This window comes from Gorilla gorilla, chromosome 20 (genome assembly GCF_029281585.2).
Source record: "Gorilla gorilla gorilla isolate KB3781 chromosome 20, NHGRI_mGorGor1-v2.1_pri, whole genome shotgun sequence".
Lineage (NCBI taxonomy): Eukaryota > Metazoa > Chordata > Mammalia > Primates > Hominidae > Gorilla > Gorilla gorilla.
In genome coordinates, this window is record NC_073244.2 from 26,898,578 (window position 1) to 26,919,115 (window position 20,538).

General features: G+C 36.2%; 1 protein-coding gene across 1 annotated transcript in view; it reads right to left on the reverse strand.

The window, feature by feature from the left end:
* Nucleotides 1-732: 732 nt before the first annotated feature.
* LOC101136009 (zinc finger protein 486-like) overlaps nucleotides 733-20,538 on the reverse strand; it is a 30,885-nt gene continuing 11,079 nt past the window's right edge. Inside the window, exons 2-5 of the mRNA XM_055372297.2 lie at nucleotides 16,532-16,658; nucleotides 15,650-15,745; nucleotides 4,159-5,763; nucleotides 733-4,082 (exon numbers count right to left, since the gene is read on the reverse strand). Coding sequence (XP_055228272.1) covers nucleotides 3,877-4,082; nucleotides 4,159-5,763; nucleotides 15,650-15,745; nucleotides 16,532-16,658 — 2,034 coding nt within the window. The 3' untranslated portion in view covers nucleotides 733-3,876. The remainder of the gene's footprint in view (nucleotides 4,083-4,158; nucleotides 5,764-15,649; nucleotides 15,746-16,531; nucleotides 16,659-20,538) is intronic.

A 20,538-nucleotide genomic window follows, 5' to 3' on the forward strand; every position in this document is an offset into this window, starting at 1 on the left:
AACCTTAAGCTTTAACAGTGTTTCACAACTCCCTCCCTGGATCTCAAATCTCTCATAGAGGCCCTTATTTTGGAGATGACGTCTTGCTTCATAACCAAGGCTGGTCTCGAAATCCTGGCCTGAAGCAATTCTCCAACCTTAATGTACCATGTAGCTGTCATTACAGGTGTGAGCCATAATGACTGGTTCTCTAATAAAGGCATTTTTTTTTTCCTCTGAGATAGAGTCTCACTCTGTCATTTAGGCTGGAGTGCAGTGGTGCCATCTCAACTCTCTGCAAACTCTGCCTCCCGAGTTCAGGCAATTCTCCTGCCTCAGCCTCCTGAGTAGCTAGGATTACAGGTGTGTGCCACCACAACTGCCTAATTGTTTTGTATTTTTAGTAGAGATAGGGTTTCACCATGTTTGCCAGGCTGGTCTTGAATTCCTGACCTCGTGATCTGCCTGCCTCAGCCTCCCAAAGTGCTGGGATTAAAGGCATCAGCCACAGCACTCAGCCAATAAAGGCATCAGGGATGGCTGATTTTTTTTGCTTTAAGGAAATATGAAAATAGGGCTCTTTTAACCTTATTGATGTCACTCTCCCTATACATTTTTACTTTCTATTTTCTATTTCAAATTGTCTGTAAATTTAGATTCAGATATTTAGGACAATATGCTAGAATTTGCATGGTATGCCTGAAGTAAATTACACAAGTAGTAGGCACTCCATATTTACCAAAATACTTTGTTATAAATTCAAGTTTGTTGCAGGCAAAAAGGAATTACAGAATTTTCATTTACATTCTTCAGACTATATCTAAAGAATAACATAGTTTATTTCCTAATATTTGTTTCACATATCACAGTGCCTAACCCTATTCTGCCAAATATATATGTATATAATTTTTTCTATGTTCAACAATTTAAGTCTATTCTTTGCTTCTAAAGTTGGATTACAACAGTTTCATTTTGTGTAATAATAGCATATATTTTAAACATAAAGAGTAACCCTAGTTTCTTTTAAATGCTTATTAAATGTTTCTCATTAGAGTCCTCTATTTATTGTTTTGGGAAAAAAAGTCTTTCTGCTACTTTTGTTATCCACATAAAAAAAGATATCCTCTACAAATAATAATTAACAAATGTCCAGTTTTATTCATTACAAATATTAACATCATTTTTCTTTTATTTATCCTTTATGCGTGATTTTATACATTCACACACATATAGAACATTAAAAATACATCCAATTATTCAATTTTGGTTGAATTTTCATTAAAATAAGTGTTAAAAAGATTTATTTGTTTTCTGTTTTGAGAAGGCTTTTATTGTTGTACTCCAGAGTGTTATTTCTGGATACTAAGTTGCCTGTGCTTTAATAGGGAGATTCTTGGGAGAATCTAAACCATAAGCAACAAAATTTTACGTTAATAAATTCAAGACAAAGCAGAAAGTATAGATTTGCTTTCAGCATTCCCGAGGTGTTTAGTTTTTTATTAGTCACCTAATGAAAATAAAGTTTTGTTCCAATAATTGTTCTTTTCTTCTGAAAATAAGCAGAAACTCATACTTAGACAAACACTCACTTCATAATTTTCTTACACCTAAGGTTTATCTTCAGAATGATATGTGTATATTTAACCCTGTGCAAATTAACACTAAAAGTCTATGTTTGCAGGCAGAGACCACATGTTCAAAGAAAACTATATAACAAATATTTTTTAATAAATTTTCAGGATTTTCTATGGATTTCTATTTCTTTTTTTCCTGAGATCGAGTCTCACTCTGTCACCCAGGCTGGAGCACAGCTGCAGGATCTCATCTCACTGCAACCTCCATCTCCTGGGTTCAAGTGATTCTCCTGCCTCAGCCTCCATGTGCCACCATGTCTGTCTATATTTTGTATTTTTAGTAGAGACGAGGTTTCACCATGTTGGCCAGGCTGGTCTTGAACTCCTGACCTCAGGGAAACCACCTGCCTTGGCCTCCCAAAGTATTGGGATTACAGGCATGAGCCACTGGGCTGGGTCATATTCTATTTATATTTCTGTATAATTTTTATTATGACCATAAAAATAACACTGTAGTCAATAACAATTTAATTGTACATTTTAAAATAACTAAAAGTATATAATTACACTGTTTGTAATAAAAAGTATAAATGTTAGAGGTGACGGATACCTTATTTACCCTAATGTAATTACTACATATTGTAGGCCTGAATGAAAATATGCCATATAAGGCATAAATATATACACATACTATATACCCACAAATACCAATAATAAATTTCAATAAGAAAAAAGAATAAAAATCTAACCTATGGAAACAATATTCTTAAATTCATTTGCTGTTTAAAGCCACTGGCAAAGTGATTACTAGAGATGTTATTTCACTATGTACCAAATAGTATATTGCTACCATCTTTTACCTACACCCTTGAGTAAGGTGGGATAGGTTAAAGTTAGTGGAATAATGCTTCATTAAATGCACCATAGTCTTAACATGTTAAAAAAAAAAATTAAGTTCACACGTAATCTAATGATTTTTAAATATACTGCATTTTATTACATAAAAGTACAATTAATAATATACTTATTTTAATATACTTTTAACTATAATTAATAATTCCACCATAATGTAGAAAATAGTCTGAACACCTAGCTTATACTTTACTTAATATAGGTTAACTACAATGAGCCTCTCCACTTATCTTTTCATCACGCATCTTACATTTTAGTGTCCTTACTTTTATAGAAAAGGTTATAAATAGTGCCCAATAAAAAAAGAATCTCTGGTATCTCTGATGCAGCAAAAATTGCTCATATGCTTTCACATGTGAATAGGAATAAAATAACAGCATAAAGTAATTTGAAAGCTGTATGACATCATTATTCACTTTTGAAAAACTTTTTTTCAAGAAGTATACCTTTAATGTAATTACAATGCTTCCAAAAATCTCCTTTTAAAGCTATATACAAATAATTTTAAACAATTTTTTATTTTTTTATATTTATCAAGTGTGGCAACCAAATAAAGGCTTTGTCACATTTTATACTTTTCTACAGTTTCACACTAGTATAATTTTTTTTATGTATAGAAACGTTGGAGGTGTTGGGAACAGCACTGTCACATCTTTTAGGTTTGTAGAGTTCCTCTTCAGCATGAATTATTGCCATGTCTCTTAAGAATTGAGAACTTATGGCTAGGAATGGAGGCTCATGCCTGTAATCCCAGCACTTTAGGAGGCCAAGGTGGGTGGATCAACTTAAGTCAGGAGTTTGAGACGAGCCTGGCAAATATGGCAAAACCCCATCTCTACTAAAACTACAAAAATTAGCTGGGTGTCGTGGTGGGTACCTGTAATCCCAGCTACCCAGGAGACGAAGGTTGCAGTGAGCCAAGATCATGCCATTGCACTCCAGCCTGGGTCACAATAGTGAAACTGCATCTCAAAAAAAGAAAAAAAAAATTGAGAACTTGTTACAGGCTTTGCCAAATTCTTCACACCTGTAGGTTTTCTGTCCAGTATGAATTATGTGTAATAAGTGTTGAGAACTTCCTTACAAAGAGGTTTGTCAGCCTGGTGCAGTGGCTTGTGCCTGTAATCCTGGCAATTTGGGAGGCTGAGATGGGTGGATCACTTGAGGTTGGCAGCTGAAGACTAGCCTAACCAACATGGAGAAACCCCATCTGTACTAAAAATACAAAATTAGCCAGGTGTGGTGGCGCATGCCTGTAATCTTAGCTACACAGGAAGGCTGTGGCAGGGGAATTGCTTGAACCTGGGAGATGGAGGTGAAGGTGAGCCAAGATTGCACCATTGCACTCCAGCCTGGACAACAAGAGGGAAACTCCATCTCAAAAATAAATAAATAAATAAATAAAGCTTTGTTACAGTATTGGTTTCTGTCCACTATGAATTCTCTTATGTTTATTGAAGTCTGAGCACCAGTTAAAAGCTTTGCCACATTCTTCACATTTGTAAGGTTTCTCTCCAGTATGAATTGTCTTATATTCACTTAGAGTTGAGGATGCAGTAAAGGCTTTGCCACATTCTTCACATTTGTAGGGTTTCTCTCCAGTATGAGTTCTCCTATGTTTATGGGGGCTTGAGGACCATGTAAAGGTTTTTATACCATTTATAGCATTTCTCTCCAGTATGAATTGTCTTATGTATAGTAAGGTGTGAAAAATGGTTGAAGGCTTTGCCACATTTTTCACATTTGTAGAGTTTCTCTCCAGTATGAATCTTCTCATGTTCACTAAGGGTTGAGGATAAAATAAAGGCTGTGCCACATTTATAACACTTGTATGGTTTCTCTCCAGCATGAATTTTCTTATGCCTAGTAAGGTGTGAGGAATGGGTGAAGGCTTTGCCACATTCTTCACATTTGTAGGGTTTCTCTCCAGTATGAATCTTCTCATGTTTACTAAGGTTTGAGGATGAAATTAAGGCTTTGCCACATTTATCACACTTGTATGGTTTCTCTCCAGTATGAGCTTTGTTATGTGAAGAAAGGGTTGCAGGATGTTTAAAAGCTTTGCCACATTCTTTACATTTGTAGGGTTGCTCTCCAGTATGAGTTATCTTATGAATAGCAAGCTGTGAGGGCCAGTTAAAGGCTTTGCCACACTCTTCACATTTGTAGGATTTCTCTCCAGTATGGATTATCTTATGTTTAGTAAGGGTAGAGGAATACTTAAAGCCGTTGCCACATTCTTCACATTTGTAGGGTTTCTCTCTAGTATGAGTTATCTTATGTGTAGTTAGGTGTGAGGACCATCTGAAGGCTTTGCCACATTCTTCACATTTGTAGGGTTTCGCTCCAGTATGAATCTTCTCATGTTTACTAAGGGTTGAGGAAAAAATAAAGGCTTTGCCACATTTATCACACTTGTATGGTTTCTCTCCAGCATGAATTTTCTTATGCCTAGTAAGCTGTGAGGAACAGGTGAAGGCTTTGCCACATTCTTCACATTTGTAGGGTTTCTCTCCAGTATGAATTCTCTTATGTGTAGTAAGGTGTGAGGACCATCTGAAGGTTTTGCCACATTCTTCACATTTGTAGGGTTTCTCTCCAGTATGAATCTTCTCATGTTTACTAAGGGTTGAGGAAAAAATAAAGGCTTTGCCACATTTATCACACTTGCATGGTTTCTCTCCAGTATGAGTTTTCTTATGTGAAGAAGGGGTTGTGGGATGGTTAAAAGCTTTGCTGCATTCTTTACATTTGTAGGGTTGCTCTCCAGTATGAGTTATCTTATGAATAGCAAGCTGAGAGGACCAGTTAAAGGCTTTGCCACACTCCTCACATTTGTGGGATTTCTCTCCAGTATGAATTATCTTATGTGTAGTAAGGGTAGAGGAGTACTTAAAGGCTTTGCCACATTCTTCACATTTGTAGGGTTTCTCTCCAGTATGAATTTTCTTATGTGTAGTAAGCGTTGAGGACTGGTTAAAAGATTTGCCACATTCTCTATGTTTCAAAGGTTTTTTTACAGTATGTCTTCTCTTTTGTCTGTTTGAATTTGAAAATTGATGAAAGACTTTCACATATTTATCACATTGAAATATTTTGCAATGGGTAGTTGTCAAGCATTGGTTAAGCCCATTATAACCTCTTTTGTGCACCTTACACTCATCCACACTTTCACATCCTTTTTTTAACTGTAAATTGCCATGTCCACATTTTTTATATCTTCTCAGTATCATTTTTTGAAAAGAATCTTTTATGTTCTGCTCTAGCCAAAGTTCTTGGGCAAAATGAGAACAAATAACTGAAAGAGACAATAAAAACACAAAACTTCAACTGCTAGACTCAGATAAATATATTTTACAAATCTAACCTATAAAATTTCACAGACTACCTAAGGAAGATGACATGGCAAAATACCACAAGCTGTAATTTCTTCCTGGACATATAAATGTAATAAAAACATATTAACCAAAATACATTTGTAAAAAATGTATACATGAATTAAGTGTGTGAAGGGTCCCAGGTGAGCACAATGCAAAGAGCCACATAGAAGATAAAGAAAAGCCTGTTACTTATACCCAACACAGCTCTTCCATATCTCCAGTATAACACTGTGCCTTTAAAAGTAAATTATTGGGCTGGTGTGGTGGCTTGTGTCTGTAAACCCAACACTTTGGGAGGCAGATGTGGGTGAATCACTTGAGGTCAGGAGTTCAAGCCCAGCCTGGCCAAGATGGTGAAACCCCATCTCTACTAAAAATACAAAAAATTAGCCAGGCTTAGTTATGGGCACCTGTAATCTCAGCTACTGGGGAGGCTGAGGCATGAGAATTGCTGGAACACAGGGGGTGGAGGTTGCAGTAAGCTGAGATTGCACCACTGTACTCTGGCCTGGGTACAGAGCGAGACCCCACCACAAAAAATAAAAATTAAAAAAAAAGTTAATTGCCAACGAGGCATGATGGCTCATGCCTGTAATTCCAGCAATATGAGTGAACAAGATGGAGGACCACCAGAGGTGATCAGCCTGACCAACATGGTGAAACCTCATCTCTACTAAAATACAGAAAATTAGCTAGGGGTGGTAACAGGTACCTGTAATCCTAGCTACCTGGGAGGCTAAGGTAGGATAATTGCTTGAACTCTGGAGGCAGAGATTGTACTGAGCCAAGGTCATGCCACTGCACTCCAGACTAGTTAATAGAGTGAGGCTCTGTCTCACACATACACACAAAAATGTAAATTGCCAACTCCTGGTTTCTTTTTTAAAAAACAAGAAAAATATTGGCACATACATCTTTATTTCTGGCTTCTAGGGGCTTTTTTAGACACTAGTTGATATGTCCCATGACACAAAATGCCAAAATAAAGGTGATATATGTTAGAATGACACTTTGAGTCTGAAGGTAAATTATAGAGAAGCAGAGAAACTGCAGTAACCCAAACAGGGAATGGGTGTAGCAAATGATTACTTATTATTAACTAAACAATAAACATAAAATTTTAAACAAGACACACCCTACAAACATGTTTGAGGAATTCTCAGAATCTAGAGTCAAGACAATTGATTTCAGACTATGCCAGGACAGAGCTATATTATAAAGACTGTAACAGGTAGCTTTTTGTTAATGTCCTAATCTCAATCAAAGGTTATAATGTATACCAAATATTAGAGCAACATGGCCCCATCAAAAAAATTATAAAATTTTCAAAAGCAACCATAAAAAGTGTATAAAGTAATTTTTAAATTTCCAAATGAATTGAACAGCCCAGTGTTGGTGGCTCATTCCTGTAATCCCAGCACACTGGGAGATCAAGGTGGGAAAATCACATGACGTCAGAAGTTTGGGACCAGCCTAAGCAACATGGTGAAACCCTGTTTCTGCTAAAAATACAAAAATTAGCTGGGCATGGTGGCATGTACCTGTAATCTCAGGTACTTGGGAGGTTGACACAGGATAATTGCTTGAATCCAAGAGGGGAATGTTGCAGTGAGTGGAGATTGTACCACTGCAATGCAGGCTGGACAACAGAGCAACATTGTCTCAAAAATAAAATAAAAAAGGCCAGGCACAGTGGTTCATGCCTGTATTCCTAGCACTTTAAGAGGCTGAGGTGGGTAGATCATTTGAGGTCAGGAGTTCAAGATCAGCCTGCCCAACATGGTGAAACCCCGTCTGAACTAAAAATACAAAAAATTATCTGGGCATGGTGGCAGGCACCTGTAATCCCAGCTACTCGGGAGGCTGAGGCAGGAGAATTGCTTGAACCAGGAGGCAGAAGTTGCAGTGAGCCGAGATTGCACCACTGCACTCCAGCCTCGGTGACAGGAAAAGACTCTGTATCAGAAAAAAACCCAGAAACACAGACAATTATTGAAGATCAGAAAAATGAGAACAAAAAGAAATACTAAAATAAACACACACAAAAAATTGTGGATATAAAAAGTACAAAAAATAACTGAAAAATTTATTACAAGAAAATACGTAAACATGAAAAAGCTGAAAAAACAAACTTAGATACACACAAATATATTTATAACACCCAAATAAGCAAAATTTCAAAAATCACATATAAGAATAGAATTTTGGGTGCTGAAGATAAAAATGATGTTCCGTTTATAAGCATAGTCTCATGAGATAACCAGTGAATTTATTTAAAACATTTTTGCATGTCAAAAGGAAACTGATATTGTTAAAGTTATAATAATAATAAAAAAGCTGTCAAATGGGAATAATACCATCAGCAAAATTGTACTATCAAATAAAAAGAAGTCCTTCCAAAATAACCAAATCCTGAGAAGTATATTGGCACTGCATACACCCTACATATCAAAGATGCTGAAAGGAGTTTCTTCCACTGAAAATAACAAAATGTAAGAAAACAACACATAATCATATGAAAATACATAACTTTCTGGAAAAGATATGCAAATTCACAAAAATGGTATTTCTTAACATTATCATAATGGTACAGAAAACACTTTTAATTATTCTCTAAATTTAAAAGATAAAAGTACAGAAATTATTATCATCTGTTAATGGATATACAACTTAAGAAATATAATTAACAAAATCAATAACAAAGTTGAAGGCAGCTGTAATGATGAATAATTTTGGTATGTAACTGAAGTTAATTTTTTACCACATTAAAATACATTTTTTGATATTTTAGAGGTTTTATGGAGTCCCCTGGTACCACTAAGATTATATCTGTAGAGCTACACAAAAGTAAATAAGAGGGAACTGAAAGCCTATCAATACAAAAATCAAAAAAACACAAAAAAGGCAGAAAGAGAAAATGAGAGACAAAGACACAACAATCAAATAAAACAATAAAAATAACAGTAAATTTTTCTATTTCAGAAAACTATTTAAATATATATGTTATCTTTCCAATAAAGAAACATACTTTTTTTTTTTTTTTGAGATGGAGTCTCGCTCTGTTACCCAGGCTGGAGTATGATAGTGGTGTTATCGGCTCACTGCAACCTCTGCCTTCCAGTTTCAAGTGATTCTCCTGCCTCAGCCTCCTGAGAAGCTCAGATGACAGTTGCCTACCAGCACACCTGACTACTTTTTGTATTTGTTAGTAGAGACACAGTTTCACCGTGTTAAACAGGCTGGACTCAAACTGCTGACCTTGTGATTCACCCACCTCAGCCTCCCAAAGTGCTGAGATTACAGGCATGAGCCACCACATCTGGTGGAGTTTACAGTGAGCCAAGATCACACCACTGCATTCCATCCTGGGCAATAAAGCAAGACTCAGTCTCAAAAAAAAAAAAAAGACGGTACAGAAAAACTTTAAAATTCTTTTATAAAATATAAAAAACAATATGTAAATTTGCATAAATCTGTCAATAGATACACCACATAAAATAATTTTTATAACAAAAACTAGAAAATGTAGAGGCATAGTTTTTGTATTCAATTGAAGTTGTTATGAAATTAAAATATATTGTTTTAACTTTAAGATGTATGTAATCTCCGGTTTTCAAAATGATTACAAAGGTAATATTTGTAGAAAGTATGGAAAAGATAAAAAATAATCAAAGCATGCCAGTACAAAATTAAATGAAAATTAAGAAAGTAAAACAGCAAATGAGAAAAATATAACTACAAGAAAAACATAAAACAATAACAATATAACTGGTAATAACAACTTCATTTCTTTAAGTAATCATTGTAAATATAAATTAATTAAACTGCTTAATAAAATGAAATGTAATCTGAGGACTTTCAAAGGCCAAGGTAGGCTGATCACTTGATCCCAGGAGTTCAAGACCAGCCTGGGGAACATGGCAAAACTCTGTCTCTACAGAAAAAAAGCTACCTGGGTGTGATGGCACTTACTGGTAACCCAGCTACTTGAGAGGCTAAAATGAGAGGATCATCTGAGGTTTGGAGGTTCAGTCACCAGTGAACCATGAAAATCAGCCTGGTTGACAGAGTGAGACCCTATCTCAAAAATAACTGAGGCTGGGCACAGTGCCTTATGCCTGAAATCCCAGCACTTTGGGAGCCTGAGGCACGCAGATCACCTGAGGTCAGGAGTTTAAGAGACTGGCCAACATGGTGGAATCCCATCTCTACTAAAAATACAAAAAATTAGCCAGGTGTGGTGGTTGGTGCCTGTAATCCCAGCTACTCAGGAGGCTGAGGCAGTAGAATCACTTGAACGTGGGAGGTGGAGGTTGCAGTGAGTTGAGATCATGCCATTGCACTCCAGCCTTGGCAACAAGAGTGAAACTTTGTCTCAAAATAAATAAATACATACATAAATAAATATATCTAAAGAAAAATCTACAGAATGCCTCAGTGGTTTCTTAAAAAGCATACTGTTATGCTACCCACAAAAGACTCATTGTAGCATTGAGTCAAATAGACTGAAAGTAACAGAAGGAAAAAAATGTGTATTTCATGAAAATTGTAACCACAATTGAGTGAGGTGGTCATAATTATATTAGACATAACATGCTTTAAGTCCAGCACTACCATTAGGTGAAGACTGATATTATATTATAGTAAAGTGAGTTAATTTACCAGGAATCTATAACTATATTCATCTATCTATATGTATATGTGTACATAACATTAGAGCTCCAAAATATATAAAGCAAATATTGACACAACTGAAGCAAGACATACACAGCAACGTAATAGTTGTAGACATCAAGACCCCATTTGCAATAATAGAAAATTCAGAGGAAAAAATGAAAAACAGAAAACTTAGACAACATTAGACTATATTATTTTGCATACAGAGGAATACTTCAGAGATTATAATTTATAAAGAAAAAAATTATGTGGCTCGCACTTTGGCAGACTGTACAAGAAGTGTGTGCCAGCATCTGCTTCTGGTGAGGGTCTCAAAAAACTTACAATCATGGTAGAAGGTAAAGAGTAACTGGACATATTATATGGTATGAGACAGAGCAAGTGTGAGGTGAAGGACCCAGGTTCTTTTAATGAACCAGCTCTCATTTGAATGGAGTGTAAACTTTTTGGTTACCAAGAGGATGTACCAAGCCATTCATGAGAAATTTGCCCCCATGACACAAACGTGTCCCAGCAGGTCCCACATCCAACATTGAGGATTTATCTTGCAGCATGAGGTCTGGAGAACAGGGACATCCAAACCATATTATAGACCAACTAGGCTTCACAGACACACACAAAACTCTCCAGTCAAAACCAAGATAATACATAATATTCCCACTTGCATCTGGTGTATTCTGTTATGACATATACCAAGTTTTATTAAATTTAAAAGTACTGACTGGGTGCAGTGACTCTCACCTATAATCCTAACAATTTGGGAGACCAAGGTAAGAGGATCCACTGGGGCCAAAAGTTTGAGACTAGCCTGGGCAACATAGTGAGATCCTAACATTACAAATAAGCAAACAATTAGCCAGACATGGTAGTGCATGTCTGTAGTTCTAGCTACTCAGAAAACTGAGGTGAAAGGATAACTTGAGCCCAGGAGGCTGAGGCTACAGTGAGCCAAAATTATGCCACTGCACTCCAGCCTCAATGTCCATAAGATCTTGTCTCAAAACAACAACAAATCAATTAAAAAACACTAAAATTATACACTCTTGTGTTTTCTAACAAAAACTGAATGAAACTAGGAATTAAAAGCACAAGCCAAACAGGCAAATTCAAAAATATGTGAATATAAGACACATTCTTCAACATATTCTTGCTCAGGGGTCAAAAAACTATTTTTCAAAGATGTCAATACAACCTACAGTTAAAAGCTACAGTAATATAAACAATGTGATACTGACACAAAGATAAACAGATGAAAGAACAGAATAGAGAGCTCCGGAATGAACCCTTTTGTGTATGATCAAATGATCTTCCAAAAGGTTGCCATGAGTACAAAATAGAGAAAAATCATCTCTTCAAAAAATGATGTTGAAAACTGAATATCAACATCGATAAAACAAAGTTGGATTATTTTCTTGAATGATACAAAAATATATTTTAAATAAAATACTTAGACATAAAAAACTAACAAATCTTTTAGAAAAAATACAGGAAAAAGACATGACATTGTCTTGACACCATTTTCTTAGATATGACATTAAATGCATGAGTAACAAATACAAGAATAGAAACCATTAACTACAGTAGACGTCAAAATTTCTGTACATCAAAAGAAAATTTGAGAATGACAACATACTTAGAAAATGGGTGAATATATTTGCAAATTACATGTGAAAAAAGTTAATATTAAAAATGTATCAACAACTCTAAAAACTAAACCATAAAGTTCAATAACTTGATTTATAAATGAACAAACAAAACTTTCATCAAAAAACTACACAAATGGGAAGAAACATTTGACAGGATGCACAAAATTACTCATTTGCAGAGAAATGAAAAAAAACCACAATGACAGTGAAATCATCTCACACCCATTAGAATGGCCACTATATATTTTTAAAAAAATGCCAACTCTGTTGATGATGCAATAAAAATGAAACCCATGTTGGTTGTTGGTGGAAAACAAAGATGTAGCCATTATTTTAAAATGTTATTAATGTTCCTCATTTGTATATCTATATACAAAATATGTAACACAGGCCAGGTGCAGTGGCTTAAGCCTGTAATCCTAGCACTTTGGGAGGCCAAGGTGGGGAAATCACCTGAGGTCAGGAGTTTGAGACCAGCTTGGCCAACATAATGTACACTATCTTACTAAAAATACAGAAAATTAGCTGAACGTTTTGGCGGGCACCTGTAATCCGACTTACTAGAGAGGCTGAAGCAGAAGAATTGCTTGAACCCAAAAGGCAGAGGTTACAGTGAGCTGAGATCACACTACTGCACTTCAGTCTAGGTGACAGAGCGAGACTCCATCTCTACAAAAATAAATATATAAATAAATAAATCACAGGAATGAAAGAAAGAATGAATGAATGAATAAATAAATAAATGCAACAGAGGACCAGGAAGACTTATTTGAAAATCCATGGCCGGGCTTGGTGGCTCATGCCTGTAATCCCAGCACTTTGGGAGGCCAAGGTGGGTAGATTGCCTGAGGTCAGAAGTTCGAGACCAGCCTGGCTAACATGGTGAAACCCTGTCTCTACTAAAAATACAAAAATGAGCCAGTGTGGTGGTGGGCACGTGTAATCCCAGCTACTCAGGAGGCTGAGGCAGGAGAATCACTTGAACCTGGGAGGTGGAGGTTGTAGTGAGCCAAGATTGTGCCACTGCATCCTGGGTGAGAGAGAAAGACTCCATCTCAAAAACAAAAACAAAAAAAAAGAAAGAAAGAAAAGAAAATCTATGTTTATTGCATCAGTATTCACAAAAGCCCAAAGGCTGAAGCAACTCAAATTTCTCTTGATTTATAATCATATCAAAAAATATAACATATACATACAATGGAATATCGTTCCACCTTAAAAAGAACAATCTTGTCACATTTTAAGATGAACATTGAGAATATTATGTCACTTGAATTAATCCAGTAAGAACATTATGGGTACTGTATGATTCCACTCATATGAGATACCTTAAGTAATCAAAATCATAAAAACAAAGTGGAAGGTTTGTCTGTCAAGGACAGGAGAGAGGGTAAAATGAGCAGATGTTACTTAATGGGTATTGAGTTTAAATTTTACAAGATGTAAGGTTTCTAGAAGTCTTTTGCATAACAATGTGAATATACTTAACATCCCTGAAATGAACAGCTTTTCTTTTGAGACAAGGTCTCACTCTGTCACCGAAGCTAAAGTGTAGTGGCACAACTTTGACTCCTCCTCAACGTCCCAAGTAGCAGGTACCACAGCTGCACACCACCATGCCTAGCTATTACTAAATTTATTTTATATAGAGGGGTCTCCATATGTTGCCAAGACTGATCTCAAACTTTTGAGCTCCAGGGATCCTCCTGTGTTGGCCTTCCAAAATCCTGGGAATACAGATGGGAGCCACAACCATGCATGACCCTGAAATATAGACTTGAATAGATTTAAGATGGTAAATTTTATGTTACATGTTCTTAAAACAATTTTTTTAAAGAAAAACTGAAAAATGTCCAGAATTATAAATCATTTTGAAAATTACCTTCAAATCACAAAAATGTTTCTCTCACAAAAGAAAATATATGTTCATCATTAAACACATGGTGAAAATAAGACTGTGTCTATGACTACTCACTTAAACAAGAAAATTTTATGGTCAGTTCTGCCTTTATAGAAACTCACACAGTTACCTGAGGAAATGCTCTCTGGTACTCACTAAAAGCCACACTCATCCACATCCTGATATAAGGCTGAGCGTATGCAGACCCGACTGCAAAAACATGCTGTAGTGTCTGCCCTACTGAGCAAAGTCCTGAAGGATATTCAGTCTGTCCAAAAATAAAATGGGAGTTACAACTACCCAAGCCCCTGTAACAAGCCAACTAAGGGTGGACCCTAGTGCAGACCCAGCAGCCTTGTGACCAAGCTACAACCCCTCTTCACTACAAATTCAGAGGGTGTCTCATCACCCTAAGGGCCCAACAAAAGATCATTACCTTCTAAAATAAGTTTATGAAAACATGAAGTGTTTGCTCCATCAAATTCAGACACCAATACAAACCTATATTGTGCCCATTGTCAATATTTCTATTTTAATGTAGCACTGGAAACATGGCAGAATTAGTCAAAGAAATAAAAAACATCCATTAAAATTAAAGAAAAATAAGTAAAAATTGCTGTTTGTAAATCATACAATCTTATATTTAAAAAACCATAAACAGCACATTAAAACCTGTCTAAACTGATAAATACACTCAGTAAATTAGCGAAATATAAGATTAACATACAAGTATATATAAGATTAACATACAAGTATATGTATGGTCTCATACATTTAAAACAAACTATCTGATAAAATAAAGACAAAAACCTTATTTACTATAGCATTAAATAATATACTTCTTAGAAAAAAATAAGCAAGGAGATAAAAAATCTTTACAATAAACAAATAAGAAAAAATTAGAGAAGATCCAAATAAATTTAAAAATTGGCATATTATCCAAAGTGATCTATAGATTCAATAAACTTTCTATCAAAATTGCAGTGGTATTTTTTTCATAGTAGTGGAAAATACGATTCTAAAAGTTACATGAAACTAAGATAACTTTGATAGCCAAAGCAATCTTGAGGAAAAAGAACAAAGCAGAAAGATATAATTTCAAACTATATTTCAAGACTACATAGTAATAAAAACAGAATGGATTGTGCAGAAAAATGAACAAAAAATGCAATACAAACTATTACTCTTATACATTTCAGATCTGATGCAAAAAGAGAACTTAAAAAATAGTTTTAGTTTCTCAAAATCATGCAGATATTTTTGTGTCCCCAAAACAATGGAAAAGCAGCCAGATTGCGCAGACTCATATGTCATAAAGAGGACTTTGGCTCTCACTGTGAACTTGAAAGAAGCTCACCAGAAGAATTCTTAGAGAATTTAAAAGCATGATACAGAAGATGTCCCTTGGTGAGAACAAAATTAAAAACAAAACAAACAAACAAACAAACAAAAAACAGCTGCCCAGGAACTATTTCCTTTAGAACACAGCTTCCCAGATCACATTTTATGGACTGGCCTTCTCTTGGATGTTGCTACCTCTTATCTGTGTCATCTGTTGTATTCATTTTCACTTGCACCTACCTGGGGGTTTGGCAATCATCTCATGTCTCTTCATGGTCAGAGGTTTTTTTCCTTGCTCCAGACAGGTGATCAGCTCTGGCTTGGAGACAACAATACCTGTTTTATTAAAAATAAATAGCATGAATCTTGCTTATATTGTTTAATTACAAGCTAGTAATGTGCTCAGCAGAGAAAATGAAATAAAATATTCTAGTAAATTAATACCAAAATACTAATTTATAACAGAAATTTCTAAATATTAAGAAATAATTTCAACTTGTAGGTTTCTTTTGTTTTGCTCTTGTTGCCCAAGCTAGAGGACAATCACTCAATCTTGGCTCACCAAAACTTCAGCCTCCCAGGTTCAAGTGATTCTGCTGCCTCAGCCTCTGGAGTAGCTGGAATTACAGGCCTGAGCCACCATGCCTGGTTAATTTTGTATTTTCAGTAGAGATGGAGTTTCTTCACATTGGTCAGGCTGGTCTGGAACTCCGGACCTCTGGTGATCTGCCTGCCTCAGCCTCCCAAAGTGCTGGTACCTGGCCACCACACTGGGCCCTGCTTATAGGTTTTTTAAATTTTACTACCTGGTACTACTGAATCAAAAATGGCTTGTGTCAATGAGATTTTCAGGTGGGGGCAACAATATTTTATGCCACTAAATTTCTGGAATTACCACTAATTTAGAGTGAAGAATAGAGCTCAACTCAGGAATGCAGAAGTTTGGATTAAGGTGAAACATCTTGCAGAAATTCTTTTCTACATGAACAAATTCTGAAGATTTTCTGGAAAAAGACCATCTGAAACTCTTATGCAAAGAATAAATTATTAAAAAACATTCCACTAAAAAAGAAATAAAACTTTTAGGGTTTTTTGTGAATTATGTATTTAAGTTGTCCTCACCAAGGAAGACAAGGTTTCTGTAGTTCTCTAACATCACATCCCTATATAAATTCCGCTGTGCAGTGTCCAGGCAATGCCACTCCTCCAGAGAGAATTCTATGGCCACATCTGTAAATTGCAATGGCCCCTGAAAAACACACACACACACACACACACACACACATTTTTACCAAGTCGCCATGGGTGGAATTTTTGACTTAAGATGAAATGAGTGAGTAAAGAGACCTGATTCTGACTTATAGGACTAAAATTATCCAATAAAACAATTTTCAACACAGAAATATTCTCTATTATATTCTCTGACTCTGAGAAGAGCAGCATAAGATCTACAACATTATTTCATGTATATTTTTCTAAATAATAAAGTATAAAATTAACAGCATGAACATGAACATGTACATTTTTGAGTGCTATATTTACATTACATGGAATTATGAATATTTTTCAGATGGAAAAGACATGTTGAGTTAGAAGACACCTCTCAAATTTTTTTTTTTTTTTTTTTGAGACGTAGTCTCGCTCTGTCGCCCAGGCTGGAGGGCAGTGGCGTGAACTCAGTTCACTGCAAGCTCCGCCTCCCGGGTTCAAGCCATTCTCCTGCCTCAGTCTCCAGAGTAGCTGGGACCACAGGCGCCCGCCATCATGCCTGGCTAATTTTTTCTGTATTTTTTAGTAGAGACGGGGTTTCACCGTGTTAGCCAGGATGGTCTCAATCTCCTGACCTCATGATCCGCCCGCCTCGGCCTCCCAAAGTGCTGGGATTACAGGCGTGAGCCACCGCGCCTGGCCTCAAATTTTAATATGTAAATAAGATGAAGACTTTATGCAGGTTTTTTTTCTTTTCCAGAAGATCTGGCATAAAGTCTGATTTTTTGAATTTTTAACAAGCTCACCAATAATGTCAATGTTTTTGTCCCAAAAAGGATATTTTGTCAAACATGTGGTAAGTGGAAGAGCATGTGTTTTTCCCAGTTTTCCTGGCCTGTAAACAAAGAGCCTTCATTTTCCAAAGAAAAGTATGTAGAAAAAAAAAAAGCTGCCAGATATAATGTGATGGTTTATACACATCAGCTGCATAAAGATAATTAATAATGGGGCTGGGCACGGTAGCTCATGCCTGTAATCCCAGCACTTTGGGAGGCTGAGGCAGGCAGATCACGAGGTGAGGAGACCAAGACAATCCTGGCCAACACGGTGAAATCCTGTCTCTACTAAAAATACAAAAAATTAGCCGGGCATAGTAGGGGGCGCCCGTAATCCCAGCTACTCGGGAGGCTGAGGCAGGAGAATGGTGTGAATCCAGGAGGCGGAGCTTGCAGTTAGCTGAGATTGCACCACTGCACTCCAGCCTGGGTGACAGAGCGAGACTCTGTCTCAAAAATTAAAAATAAAAAAGATAATTAATAATGAAGAGAAAAATAATTAACTCTACAGTGAAAAAAATCTGTCAGAGAGCTATTTCACCAAGTGAATTATAAACCATTAACTGCACAAGGACAAATTTTCATGATGTGCTAATGCACACAGAAGAACACAACATCACTGTTGGAATATTCCTCCCAAGGAAGTAAATAAAATCTGAATTTAACCATAAAGAAACATGTTTTATGCTAATTTCAAAGTATAGAAAACTCCTATGTTCTGTAATGTTCAGTAGTAATTTTAAGGAGACTTCATTTAGCACCCAAGAGATCAGGTATCTCCTAATAATTTTTTTCAGAACTTTCTGAGTAATAAATGCCATTCCATATAAATAAGTATTTTCTTAATCCTGTTCTGCATAAATTAATGGAACACACAGATGGAACCTCAACATTACAAGTTCTCCATCTTTACTAAGGACAAAAGTTTTCCCCAATAGAAATCTTGAGTAGCCACATCTTTCCATGTTCAACAGCCACAAAGGGAACATTTTTAATATTGCAGATCATAACTTATTGCTGAGAATCCTGCATGGCATATAAGAAGCTATGACACAGAGAATGCAGAGAAAGCTCTGGGATACAGAAGAAAAATATTTTTTCAGAGACCCTTGACTATCCTAAGAATTTTAAGTAGTTAAACCAAACCCAGGGAGAAAAAACACAAGTAGAGAAGTAAAGGTTTGTGAGTGCTACATGCATGGCAGTCCAGGAGGCAGAGTGAACACAGCTCTTCATCTGAGACATGTTTACCTGAAGAGAAGCCTTTTTTTTTCACCTCCTCCTCTGGAATTCTTTGTCAGATGAGATTCTCTGGCCAAATTACCCCTGCATCTTGAGACTATGCCTTTAAAGGTGTCAGTACCACATGTTTACCTGCTAGCATGACATCAACTGGCAGAAAAAGACAGAAAAAGTCCACCCATTTCTGTTTTTTACAACAAAGAGATTCAAGAACAATGAGATGCTCCATGAAGATAAAAATATAAGTTTCTCCTTTCATGTCCTCTGTGCCCTTTCTGCCACAGACACCAGCAATTTCTGCTACAGTAATGGAAATATGTGCCACACTGACCTGCCCCTACCAAACCCAAACAGAACAGGTCCTGTGCGCACCATTTAGTGCAAAGGTGCAACTTCTTAACTCTCATGAATGTATTTTGAGACCCTCATACCTGATTCTGGCCTCCCCTTAGAGTCACATGAAGCCCTTCATTAAAACAACATGGATACTTCCACCCAGAACAATAAACAGAACCTGTGGGGAAGGCACAAGAGATTTCAGCAAATTGGCCATGTGATCCTAATGAGAACCCTGGGCTGATAACCACTAAGCTAAGCATTCATTGCCTCTCAAGCTTTAACGAGCTTATAATTCACTTGGTAATTTTGACTCCACTTTATGTAATGTGATTCTGTAGGTTTGAAAAGGGTCCATAAATGGGTGTTTTAAACAAGTCCCCTGTCAATGCTGATGTTGCTTCTCCTTGGCTCATTATTAGCATTAGAGAAAGCAGGAATAGCAGAGGGTCCCTTACACTTAGAACTCTTGTCACAACCAAATACTTCTGGTACAAATAAGGACAACACATCTATGCTAAAGTTTTATATTCTTTGCTGGGTCTTTAAAGTTTACAGAGGAAACAGAAGGCAGCAATGTCTGGATAAGTCTGCATTTAAAAAACATGTACACATGTACAAATGCAATGTTTATTAAGCAGGTACTTTGTGCTCAAGAGTATGATATAGAGCACTATGCTGGGCATAACATATTATGTGATTTAATTCTTGTAACATTCTTGGAGCTAGTACTCAGGGTTTAATAATTTCCAGGATTTAGATAAAGGGCAGAGCATTTTTACTGCTTCTTCTGTTTCTGTTACCAAATTTTTTAAACATTGTAAAGAATAAAAGCTAAATATATACAGATGAAAGAGATATAGAGAGTTTATTGTAGTTTAGAGAAAATTTTGTTCTGTTTATATTTACTTTTCTGTGACTTGTGGAGCAACTACTGGATCTGCAGGAATAGAAAACAAGTTGCTAAATAGAATGTCTCTGCCAACACTGGTTTTAACAGAAAATTTAAAAACTAAGACTCTACAATACATACTTTATTTTTCCCATTTATCTGCTTTTGGGTTTCAGGAAATTGGATTCACCAGCCAAAACTCTGATATCTTCTAATCAGTTCTGTGAGGCAAGACTCCAGGGTAGGGTCAGACCTAAATAAGGCCTCCAAAAAGGGTGAATCTGAACATGTCTGGGACAAGGTGAGGATCCTATAGAATTCTGTTCTCTATGCCACTGGGGTACTAAGTTTTCTTTTTTTCTAATCTTACCTAAAAGAAAAACCCCAGAGTTTCTGTAATTTTAATATTTTCTAGCACTGCTCTGTCAACTTTATACTGTATACTAATATGCAATTTAAACAATTCTCTTAAGGTTTTCTAGGGTAATTTTATAAGAAAATCAGTGTGTACACTTACGAAGGTAAAATAACAGAAATTATACGGCTGGGCACAGTGGCTTACATCTATAATACCAACACTTTGGGAGGCTAAGGTAGATGGATCATGAAGTCAG